Source organism: Geospiza fortis, unplaced genomic scaffold (assembly GCF_000277835.1).
Source record: "Geospiza fortis unplaced genomic scaffold, GeoFor_1.0 scaffold2, whole genome shotgun sequence".
Taxonomy (NCBI): Eukaryota; Metazoa; Chordata; class Aves; order Passeriformes; family Thraupidae; genus Geospiza; species Geospiza fortis.
Genome location: NW_005054366.1, coordinates 600898 through 613547, shown reverse-complemented (window position 1 = coordinate 613547; position 12650 = coordinate 600898). Strand labels below are relative to the sequence as shown.

General features: G+C 50.4%; 1 protein-coding gene across 1 annotated transcript in view; it reads left to right on the top strand.

The window, feature by feature from the left end:
- Window positions 1-8562: 8562 nt before the first annotated feature.
- Window positions 8563-12650, top strand: part of LYSMD4 (LysM domain containing 4) — a 7008-nt gene continuing 2920 nt past the window's right edge. Inside the window, exon 1 of the mRNA XM_031059731.1 lies at window positions 8563-9854. Coding sequence (XP_030915591.1) covers window positions 9582-9854 — 273 coding nt within the window. The 5' untranslated portion in view covers window positions 8563-9581. The remainder of the gene's footprint in view (window positions 9855-12650) is intronic.

Here is a 12650-nt window from a genome sequence, read left to right as displayed (position 1 = left end):
AACTTGTTGCTCTCTGATTTTCTTTGCTGATATGATCCCCAGCAGCTCTCACATTTCCTAGGGCAAGCACAATCAAGCACATTCAAACAAAACAAATCAGAATAAACAGAATTAGTCCTCATTCTTTCTTAACAACATGCCTGTAGGGGTTTTTGTCTCCCTTAGCAAATTCAATCCAGCTCCTTTCTCTCAAGTTAATTCACTGTAGCTGCTTCCACAGGCTCTTGGTTACAGGTAACAATGAGAGGAGAGGATTTGATTTGCTTTGAGCAAGAGCTCAGCATTTGTGTGTTTTGCATTTTAAGGAATGGGGTGAGGTGGGGGTTACTTGATGCACTTCCCACTGGTTCTCTGTGGTATTCCCTCTGCTGCTGTGATGTCCAACCTGGGAACACAAAAGATGACACTTTGCACCTTTCATCTGCTCATGTGTCCCTTTAATTCTGCTAATGGTTCCTCTTCTCCTTTTTTTTTTTTTGTCTCATATACAGGCTCTGATTGTAGCACTCCAAGCACAGGGGCCTGGGATGCTTTCCCAGGATCCTGGCAGATGTAAGGCCAGTATTGCTCCCATGCACCCACATCCCACATTGAAGGTGCCCTTGTGGGTGTGACCCTGGAGCAGCTTCTCATGCAGGACACCAGGGTGAAACTCCCTTCTGGCACCCAGGCCTTGGACCTACAAAGTCTTCCCTGTGTGGTTGGTGTCTTTGAACATTCCCTGGGACTGTCTCCTGAAGAGAGAGCAGCATTTGGCCCTTGGCTTTTAGGAGAGTTTCCCAACACCAACCTCAAATCAAATGGAAACACTTTCCTCCCCCTTCAGCCAGGACAAAGACTGAGGGTGAGGTTTTAAGGCTAATGAAGCTTTTGGTGTGTGGTTTTTTTTCCTCCTGTCAGATGAGGAGGTCCCTGGCACTATGATAAAAGCCCCCACTGCCCACTGGGGCTCCTCTCCTTGTGGTGAACCTGCTCCTGAGAGACACAAAGGTTTCCCCAGAAGCACATTCCCATTCCACAGCTCCAATTCGAGAAGATTTTCTGTGTTTGTTGCTAACAATGTTCTTCCTTGCCTTTGGCTCAGCAGGAGCCTGATTAGTGACTTCCCAGGGTCCTTGAAACCCAAGGGAATTAATTTGCCTTTAATTTTGTCCAAGCTGATACTTAGGGGAACATCTGGGAACATTGTAAAGCAGCTTCTGACAGTGAAGAGTCCCAGCAAAGCATTTCCCAGAGCCCTGGTAGTGATGCTCAGGCTGCCCACCTGAAGCCAGCCCATGAAGGGAGCTGCAGCATTAGCCAGTGAAGGACATGGCCCTGCTCCTCTTCCTTTTCCTTACAACAGCTGGGTCTGGCCAGCTGTGCTTTGGTGGTACCTGGTGACCACACCGTGTTTGTGCCACTTTGCTGCTGTTCACAGTTTTTTTTCAGTGTTTATTGACAGCCAGACACATCCTTCATTTTTTCATGGGTGCTCATCCCAGCTTCCCAGGGCCTGGGCTGTCCTGACATGCCAGCATGTTGTGCAGCCTTGGGTGAAGCAGTGCCTTGCCCTGGAACTCAGGGAACCACTGTGCCATAGGAACCACAATAGCACTGCTTGTCTGGGGACTTCCAAAGCACTCTGAGCTCCTTGGAAGGGCCAGGGTAGCTGCAAACCTGTTCTGTTACTCTGGGGTTAAAGGCTGTCTGAGATGATGGTGTGAAGTGAAAACAGCAGCCAACAGGGCAGCTCACACACCTCTAGAGATGGTCACTTCATGGTTTGGGGCATTTTCAGGGGCTGCTTCACTTCCCAGGTACTGGAAAGGCTGAGCCAGTTTGGGGCTGGCACCCCTCTGCAGGGCTGTGTGCAGGACACAGGGATTCCATCAGGGCCATGCTCAGCCTTAGCTTTTGCTGTAACAATTACAAGTGATAAAATATCAGTTTTCTCCATTTGCCTCCCCACAAGTTGGTTTAAAGGGAATGAAGGCAGATCCTGCTATAGCTTAGTGCATTGCAAGCCAACTCAAATGACTCCCCACTGTCTTTTCATCTCCATGAGACTTTTAATGCCCTAAGTCTTTGCATGTCCTGGCACACAGCCCAATTGAAGCATGAGCTCCAACAGAAGTTTTACATTTAAAGCTGTTCTTTTGGCTTCAGAAATTTGCAGATTGAGGCTGAGAGAAGCAATTCAGCTGTTTACTTGCAGATCTCCACCAGCCCTGCTGTGCTCTTGCCCTCGCCTCGGTCAGAGTTGTGTTAACAGCATTTTCCAATTAAAGTAGCAGCCTCAGTTACAGAAAATGCTTTTCCTATCTGGGAATGTATCTGATTTTACTCTTTTTAAATTACTCATGGAGCACAGGGGTGTTTTGTTTCCCACCCCTTATTATAATTAATCCATCATCATTTCTGGTGACAAGGTTGGCTTTTGTTGGATTTTTTATTTCTTGCCATTTCCATCAGCTTGTGCCAATACCACTCAGACTCCACATTACTGATTATGGGAGACTGATGTGAGCAATCAGGCAAATATCAAGTGGACGAGCAATTCCTGAATTTCTGCTCACTCAGAGCAGGAAAAATGACACCTATTCTGGAGACAGCCCTGCCAGAAAATCTTAGAGCCATTCTGTGTCAATTTTAGCCACTTCCCTGTCTGAAATAGTCCTTCCCTGAAAACCTGGCTTTCAAGACCTCCACAGCCAAGATCAAGGCTTCTTCCTGTTACCTGAAAATTCCAAGTTTCCAAGAGAATAAATGGTAGCAGCTGAAACCTTCATCTTTCTTCACAGGGATGAGGTAAGAGCTTCTTTTTTTTCACCTCACCTCACTGAAAGGGACGTGCTGGGCCCCATCCTGCCTGTGGTGCAACAAGCTCAGCAAGGCTTGTCCTGTGGGATGCAGTGGGATCTGACTCTGGGGTTTTCACTCCAGCCAGTTTTCCATAGTGGACAACCTTTTGTCTGTCTGGTGGCTGAACATGCTTTGAACATGAGCATGGCAGTTCTTGGGCTGGGCCTGCAGGACCTGGAGCAGGACCAGATGCAGTGACAAATCCCAGGATTCAGTGCTGACGTCCTGTCCCAGGAGGCCACAAAGCCCCTCTGTCCAACAGCATCCTTGTCCCAGAGTCTGAGCAGCTGCAGCTCGTGCCCAGCACAGTGACCCTCAAACCTGGGAGCACCTGGGCACTTCAGGAGCCTTGCAAGGATGCTCCAACCACAGACTCCCAGACAAGGAAGCAAAGCCTTCTGCTGCCCCCACGTGTTGCTTGCTCATTATTGTTGCCACACACCAGTAAAGACCTGGGAACACTGTTGGGAAGCATGAAGAGGAGCCAGCACAGCCAGGCAGCTCTGGAGGTCAAGGATCTTGCTTTGGAGGAATGTTCTGTTCCTTCTGTTCCTCCTTCAAGCTCAGGGTGTTCCTTATACTCAAAAACCTGCAGAATCAGATTGGGCCTGTTTGGAAGTGAGATGATCTGGAGGCAGCAAAGCACAGAGGTGTCCTGGTCCCAGGCAGGACGTGTGTGAGCCCTGGGAGCTGGCCAGCGATGCTGAGCAATATCAGATCCAGCACAGAGCATCCAGGAGCCTTGGCTCAGGCCACGAGGAGCACAGAGTGAGAGACAGCTCTTGGCAGGCTCAGCTCACATGATAAGGTCATTGGAAAGACAAGTGATGCTTTCATCAACCTGCCTCTCCCCAGAATCAGCACCAGCTCGAGCAAGGGCTCCCTCTGTGCTCCTGTAATACCCCATGCTCCATGTAGTGCCAAGGACAAAAGCTTCCTCACAAATAGGTTGAAGCTGCTTTTCCCAACCAGTGGCCCAGCCCCCAACTCCAATCTCTCCTGGCCCTGTCAGGTTCCAGTTTTGAATAGCACCCCTTGGAAAGGTAATTTTCTCTCTGGATCAGTGGCACCCCTCAAGCTGAAGGGAGAGCAGGCTGGAGTTGCTGACTCTGCTGCTTCCCAGCAGTTACTATTTGGGATCTTGTGGTTTTGTCCTTTGTTGGGGTAGCACATGCTGACTGTTCTGGAGAGCATCAATCCCAAAAGCTGCCTGAAGCCTGGGCTGACAGGTTGGTGGTAGCAGCCAAGCTCTCTCATGGAACCAGTCTGTGGCTGGGGGAGGTCCCAGAGCAGTGTTCCTGACCATGCCTAGCACAGCTCCTTGGGCTGGTAGCACTGGCTCTTTGCCATCCTTTCACCGAGAACCTTTTTGGCATGGCACCATGAACAGATGGGCCATGGAGCAATTCCTCAGCTCAGATTGTCCACAGGCTGCCCTGGACACTGCCTGGAGCTCTCTGAGAATATCTGAAGGGAACAGCACTCGCTGGCAGGGCTTACGTGCTCCAGCAATTGGGGATTGCAAACACATGCTTCAGCTATGCAAGAAATTTTTGACTTGTTCTGAATGCAATTCTGCCTGGGTTTCTTCCCAGGAACATTCCTGTTCTTCACAATTTACCAGTTGCAGGAAGGGAGAAGGAGGAGGGGGGATTTTAGGAGTAAGGGAGAGGAAAGGGAACAAATCTCACGGTGCTTTCCCTTGCCAAATTTCTCCAGAAGGACAGGGTGTGGAGCGTGGACTCCAGAGTCTGGGACAATCCCAAGAAAATATGAATTACAAACTTAAAACCACTTTTAATTAGTCATTTGTTTTTATAGAAAGAATAAGTCTGTTTTTCTGAAGTAATTCAGTGCCTGCTATCACACACACCAGGCAGCCCCTGCCAAATGGAGCTGTGTGATAGAAGGCAAGCCCAGAACGAGGGCTCTGAGCAGAGACACCTTATCTCCTCCAGGAGACAGCAGTGCCATTCAGATCTGCATTCTGCTTCCCCAGATAAAAGTCCCACTCCTGAGTCACTGCATACGTGAGAGAGTTGCAAATGTAGTGCCTGTGGGTGGGAGTAATTTGATGTCTGAGATGAATGATGAAGCTGGGCCTTTATTGTCACACCTGCTCTGTTCCAGACAGAAGAGGAAGCGTGAGGGGGTGGAGGCAGGAGCTGTTTCTGCCCTGGGAGAAGCCAGAGGTGCAGGGTACCCAGCTCCTCACCTGCAGGTGACACAGCCCTCTGCTCATGGAGGGACACAGTGGCTGTCACCTGCCAGGTACCCAGCTCCTCACCCCCTGACTCCGGGTGACACAGCCCTCTGCTCATGGAGGGACACCATGAGTGGCTGTCACCTGCACCAGGGGCTGGGCTCACACTGCAGAGGGTGGGGGAGGGCTGCACCCAGGCTGGCCCTGAGCAGGGATGGCCCTGCAGGGAAGGGGCTCTGTGCTCCTTTCCTGATGTCACCACCTGAGCCATCAACTCCTTCCTGCAGCCCCAGACCTTTCCAGGGCAGACAGTTACAGGACTTGCGCTCCATGGCAGTCTGGGACCTGCTGAGCTGCACAAGCTCCAAGGGCCTTGAAAGAGACAAGGTGTAACCTGATGCTACCAAACATGCACCCTGAGTAACCTCCACAGCTCAATTAACTCTATCAAGTATTTACCTATAATTAATTTAATTTGGTTGAGGTTTTCCCCCCTGTGTTGGGTGCTTACTGTATGAACCTCTTGAAATTATGGCTGTGTGTATAATTCAATCAAAGGTACATGCAGTACCCACAGAAGCTGAGTCACTCCAGGTACCAGGGGAGAGGTTTATTTTGTTGTATTTGGCTTGTGCTTCTGACTTAACTTTAATGGGGTAACTCCACTAAAATTGGTTGTGCTGCATTAGTCCAAAGCCAGAGCAGAGCCCAGCTCTTATTCATTATTTGCAGGAGAGACATCATAATTTCTATAATGCCATGTCCAGAGTATGGGTGGGGTTTGCTCCAGCTGCCTTCCCAGTCTTCCACTGGGAAACAATGAAATGAAGGTAAAAAGGAATATTGATCTTTTTCTCTTTTTGTGTGTTTAATTCAGAAATACCAGCAGATTGCTATTGCCTCACAGTGCTGTGTAGGAGCCTTTCCTATGTAAAGGCTAAACTAAACAGGAGTGATTGGTTGATACTAAGGAGATGCTCAAGAAGTTTTTCCTGAAGTTACTCTTCTCCCAAGGGTGGAGAGCAGCCTGTCACTGAGTGAGAGGTTTTATTGCACAGCTTAGAATTCAGCTGAGAGAGAAGCACAGAACTACACAGGGAATGTGTGTCTGACACTTCTCACACTTCTGAAATGAGCCTGAAGAAAGAGGGACAAATCCCAAGTGATGAGGAAAACTGCAGTTCTGGGTCTGAGCAAGACCTCCCAGGAGTGGCAGGGACACAGGAGAGGAGCTCTGTTCTAGATTATTTGGAGATTCCCAGCCAAGACCTTCATGAAGATTTTGATTCTTTATCACAGGGATTAACTCTGGGAAGCAGCTGGCGTGGATGTGAATTCCAGCTGGTGCCCAGCACCATGGACACACTGCTCTTTGCATTGAGTGCAAATGGGCAGACAGCTCTGTCACCCTGTGCACTGATCTCAGTCAGGGCAGGAGGATTCTTCCTGAAATTCAGGGCACCTTCAGAATGACCCTTGTGCTGGCTGAGTGCAGATAATGACTGAACCATTGAGCTCTCAGACAGACTCTGCTTGTTTGGGGCTGTGCAGCTCTCACAATCTGTCTGCTAACTACAAAAATATTCCAATTATTTGCAATGATGACATCACCCATGCAATTGACCCAGATCCAACATCAGCACTCCCACAAAACAGTTATTTCTTGTTAGACACCATCGAGGACAGTAATCCAGCCCAGACTGAGTCCTGTCAGCAAAGCCTGGTTGATTCCTCCACATTTCCAGCATTTCCTCAGCAGTTTATTTTCCGGGTTCAACAGGTTACCCTGCATAACCTGGATCTGTTTGACAAAATGTGATTATTGCTTGTAACTTTTGAACCTCAGTAGTCACAGAGAGGCTCCAAGTGGCTCAGGAAAGGCATTTTGGCATCTTTCATCTACTCCCTGTGCTTGTAAAGCCCTCACCAGCACACTAAATCCATCATCTGTCAGGCCAGAAAGCTGCCTGAGCCCAAAGTCATCTGCTCCTGGGATGATGAGGCCCAGGGATGGAGGGAAGGAGATGCTGCTGGGAGATGGGGAGCTGGCTCAGCCAGTCCTGCCTGGCCACTGTCCCAGCACCCTTCATCCCTGCCAAACCCCCTCAGCCCCACCAAGGTGGTGGGCAGGTAAGAGCTGTGAAGAACAGCAGTTGCTTAAAGAAATTCTTGATGCTCGAGGAGCTTTCTTTCCTCTCTGTGTGTCCCATTTACCAGCTGATGTTGTACCTAATCCAGGGGTAGCCAGAGCTGGAGAGGGAGTGCCCTCCCCTCTTGCCTGCAGCACTGGGGCTGCACAGGGGAAGGCAAAGGGATGGCAACGACTGCACTCAGCTGTCATTTCACTTAAAAGCAGGTTTAATTTTTTAATTTCATTTAAAAGCAGGTCTGTCCATCACCTGTAGAGCACAGAGCAGCCAGACCCCGGGCCGAGCCAAACCCCAGGCTGTCCCTGCAGGAGATCTTCACCCCGTGGGCACCTGGGGGACTGCCTGCTTAATTCTGACAGCTGGCAAGGGGGGCATCATTTCTGCTGTCCCTGCACCCCAGAAAAGCTTCCAATGTGGAGCTTGCTAGCAGCGTGGCCTGAGCTTGTTTTTTAAACATCAGCCATGAGTCAGGGTGGCCAAGGCAAACACAGAGCGTGGAGCACAGCTGGTCAGCTCTGCAGGCACCCACGGGGCAGAAATAGGGACACATTGTAAAATTGGCATATTGTAAAATTGGCAAATTGTAATATGGACACACTGTAATCTGTTATTACACATTAATAATGTGGTAACTGAGATGTTACTCAGCACAGGGCTCTGCAGGGGTGCGACATGACCCCTGTACCCATGTGTGATGTGTCGCGGGGCAGTGGCTCCTCACCCATGGCTGTACAGGTGTGTGACATGACCTGTTCAGGTGTGTGACGTGTCCCGGGGCAGTGGCACCTCACCCGGGGCTATGCAGGTGTGTGAGGTGTTCCTCTGTTCAGGTGTGTCCCTCTGTTCAGGTGTGTGATTTATCCCTCTGTTCAGGTGTGTCCCTCTGTTCAGGTGTGTGGTATATCCCTCTCTTCAGGTATCCCTCTGTTCAGGTGTCCCTCTGTTCAGGTGTCCCTCTGTTCAGGTGTCCCTCTGTTCAGGTGTGTGTCCCGGTCCCCCGGAGCGCTCCGGGCTCGGTCCCGGCCCGGCCGGAATGGGGTCGCGGGCCCTTTAAGGGGGGCCCCGCCCCCTGTCCTTCCCGGCTCCGCCCACTCATCCCCTCCCTCCTCACCGCCCTTCCCGGGCTCCTATTGGCCGGATGGCGCTGAGGTCCCGCCTCCCGGCGGAACCGGGAAGTCCTGAGGGGAGCGGGGCCCCTGGGGGCAGCGGGACACCCTGAGGGGAGCGGGGCCCCATGGAGGGCTGAGGAGAGCTGGGCCTCAGGGGGGAGCGGGACACTCTGAGGGGATCCGGACCCTCCTCAAGTGCTGAGGGCGCTGGAGTTACCTGAGGCGCTGAGGGCAGCGAGACCCTGTGAGGGGAGCGGGGATCCCTGGGGGACCGGGACCCCCTTGAGCGCCGAGGGCAGCGGGAGCTGAGGGGCGAAGGAGTCTCCCGAGATGCTGAGGGCACCGGTGTCCCTTGAGGGCACGGGGGTCCCCCTGAAGTGCTGGCGAGGTCGGGTCCCCCGAGGAGCCTGAGGAGAGTTCGGCAGCCCCTGAGGAGGGAGCTGTGCCGGGGGAGGCCGGGGGGTCCCACAGCAGCCTCCAGCCGGGTCCTGCGGGTTGAGCTCCCGCGGCACAGCCGAGCCCAGCCTGCAGCTCTGGGTGCCGTGCTCGGGGCCAAGGAAATGCCATTAAATCGTAGTGGTTTCACCTGAGGAATCCCTTAGGGGTAGATGGAGAACGTTAAGGTCAAGGATCCATAACAGTGTGGGGTTTTCTTACGTATACATCATCCTGACAACAAATTGTTTGTGGAGCTGAGGATTAAAGAAAAAAAAAACCAACCCGAACTCGCAGCTGTAGGCTGAGCAATAGTTAAAGTGCTCAGGCAGGTTCTAGTCTTCATGCAGCAAAATGAAGCCTTGTTATTCGGGTTGAAGTTAAGTATAGCATGAGCTGTCCTTACTTAAAAAAAATTGCTTTTCCAAGAACTTAAAATGTGGATTCCTAAAGTGTAGAAAGCTAAGGACTTATGGAAAAGTTAACTTTGCTCAGTTTTTAATGTCTGTTGGTAGACCTGATGTATGTTTTAACCGTAATTAAAGACAGTTTGCTCAAGGGACTGTGTTGCTTTTTCAATAAAATTATAGAATGTAGCATTTAAAATGTTGAGCAACATAGTTATAAGGTGCCTTTTAAATAAAATTATAGAATGTAGCTTTTTAAATAAAATTACAGGATGTAGCATTTAAAATGTTGAGCAACATAGTTATAAGGTGATTTGTTCACAGGCAGACCAAAAAAAAAATTGGAAAAAAATTACTGATTGCAGAGCTAAACGCTGGTCTTGAGGAAACTGAAAGTGTCTGGGTTTTGTGGCAGGTGCTGCTGGTGTGAAAGATGAGGCTGCACGAGAGCCGGACAAGACCCTTCCAGGCTCCTGCCACTGTGCACACCTTCCCGGGCAGGCAAGTGTTCGTGTTCCCCAATGGCCGCTCGGACTCGGAGGAGTCCTCGGAGGAGGAACTCAACGTGATGGAGCTGCGGCCCCGGGGCAAGGAGCAGCAGCGGGGCAGCGCCGCCCGGGGCAGGCCGGGGGACGTGGTGCTCCTGGAGAGGGAGCTCACCGAGGAGGACAGCCTCAACAAGCTGGCCCTGCAGTACGGCTGTAAGGTGAGCCTTAACCACCCCCGGCGCTTCACCTGTGCTCTGGGACTTCTGACACCTGCAGGTGTTGGCCCTGTGTATTGTATGAATGGTCATTGTCCGGGTAAAACTGGAGAAAGGCAAAAATAACCCCAGACAAACACAAGAAATGGTTGTTCAGCCAAAAGCCTGGGAAGATGTTGTCAGCCTCACACCCTGCTTGACCTGCTTTCCTCTTTAATTTCAGTGACTAAGTGCAGGTTGTACCAAGTTATTTCAGTGAGGGCAAATATTAGGGAGCTGAGTGTGGAAATGAGGGCCAGGGCTCTGCTCTCAAGGAACATTGGAGTTTTTGAAGCCAATTGAGCAGTACAAAGAAACACCACAGTTATGGGTGAGGTTTTTTGTTTATTTTTTGAAAGGTATCCGCTTACATTTTGCAAGGAAGGTCTGAGTCTAACAGGGGTGGATGTGGAGAGGTGCCAAAGTTCAGTCCAGGTGCTGTCTGTGTTTGGGTTTTGGTTGTTTGCTGTCATCCCAAGCGTGCACAGTTCAGGTGCCTGTGGGCAGGAGGGAGGGCATGTGCACAGTGAGATTTCTCAGTTGGAACAAACTACACAGCACGTTTTCTTTGTTCCAAAAAAGAGCAGAACTGCTGGAAAGCTTAATTACCTGCTCTGAACATTAGAAGCCCCCTGTTGTTCAGCAGTTGGAGCTTTATTTTTAGAGCCCCCTTTATCTGCAAGCTGGACTGTGATTTCAGAGTTCTGTGATGAAACAATTGGCCAGCAACCGCAGCAGGGATAATGATACAGCTCTGGCTCCAGTGCTGCCCTGCCAGTGCAGTCTGTCTTGCTTAACCACACAGCAGCTGTATGGTGCAGCTGAGGCAAGAGGCCTTAGAGGGATTGCAGCAATTCCTCCCCTCCCATGCCCTTAGAAACAAAAACAAAACAAAAAAGGCACCCTTGTAGGTTCTGCTGACGAGCCCAATGCGTGTGGAGAAGCGAGTCTGGTAGGACTTGAAGCAGCCTTGATTGGCCCCAGGAGAGCCTGAGAAAGCAGAGCTGAGCTGTGGTTGGGTTTGGAGCTGTGTGCTGCTCTCAGCTGCACCTGGGCAGGCTCACAGCAGTTGGGTGAACTCAGATGGGGGAGATTCTGAACAGTTCTTTGGTTTATGAAGAGTCTTGCTGTGCCTCTGCACTGTCACCCAGTTCTGTCCCTGCTGTGGCTGCTCCACACTCCCGGAGCCTTTCAGCCCCTCTGGAGGCTGCTGGGCCTGACCAGGGGAAAATCAAGCTGATGAACACCACAGTCAGTGTTCTCTTCCCACAGGACAAGAACTGTCCTGCTGCCTCCCTCCCTTCCAGAAAGGGCACTTCTGACTTGTTCCAGTTAAACTGAACAGTACAGAAGTCCTTACTGTAGGAGACTTGTCTATTTGTCTCTTTAAAGACTGACATGACAGTTTTAAGGTGTTTTATTTTATTTGCACAATTAAACAGCTCCTGAAAGGTCACCAGGACAGCAGTGAGAACTGTAACCACAGATATATAGGCAAATGTATGTAAAAATCCAGGAGGAACTTCTCCTTGAAATCAATGAGAACTTAACATTGGTTTCAGAATCTGCTTGGGGGGGGATAGTAAGACACTGCAACAAATAGCTGTGTGTGTGTGCCACAGATAACTTGGCAGAGATGCAAAGCACTTGAAAATTCTCATTTTTACTCTTGACCATTTATAGTCCTGGCTTGCTTTTGGCATTGTTCTTAGGCTGGGACAAGAGGAGCTCACTGCAGCCAAAAAATGAGTACAGAAAATAAGCCTAAATGCTTGTGCAGCCCAATCTCTCACTTGCTTCCCATCAGCTTTGTTTGTTGTTTCTGTGTGAGTGCTGCTCCACTTTCTGTTTCTAGAGTCTTAGCACCACACTGCAGTATTTGATTGCAGACACCACGGGGGATATTTACTGTCCCAGTAATTTGTTTTCATTGGAACAAATCCAGAAATTGAAGCAGCACCTCAGTTAGGAGGCTCTGGGTGAGATTGTTATTTCATAACTAAGAAATTTTGCAGGGTTTAAGTCCAGAGCTGACACTGGGGCTGGCTGTGAGGAGCCCGAAGCAGTGACTGAGGATTCCTTTTGCCTCAGGGTCCCCAGATCAGGTCCTGGATTAAGTGTGCCATTTTCAGAGTTCTCAAGCTTTGCAGAGTAAACATGAGATTCAGGCCTCCATCTCCTCTCTACCTCTGAGCAGAGTGCTTAGGAAGTAAAGTGGGTTTTTTTGTTTTAGCTCCCCAGTTTCCTTGGCAGCCTCAAGCGTGTGTGCAGTGAATGCAGGTCATGCTGTGATTTCTGAAGAGCAGAGCACAGTCCCTGTGCTGTGTCTCTGCTGTGATGGATGAGAAGTGCTTTACCTGTTTGTGTTGCCTTTCTCTTTGCTTTGGCTCTGTTTTGTTTTGTGCCCTCCAGCCTTTTCCTCAAGGTTCTTTCACATCTCCTTGGCTGCAGCCAAGAGCTCCTGGCACACACTGACATCCTGTTCCTTTCCTTTGACAGAGAGTTTAGTGCAACTGAGAAGTTGCTGTGCTTGCTGGGGGCTGTGAGTGGCCACTCGATTAAGCATCTTCTCTTGGTTAATGTTGACTAGGGATGCTGCCTTGCCTTTGTCCTTGCATTGGCACTGCCTGTCCCTGTGTCTGATGCTGCACATGAGGCTGCCTCTCCCCTGCTCTTCCTGCTGCTGGCTGGGGACAGAGCTCACAGACAGGAGCCCTACACAGGAACCACCAGAGGTGGTGTCAGGAGCACAGAGGTGAT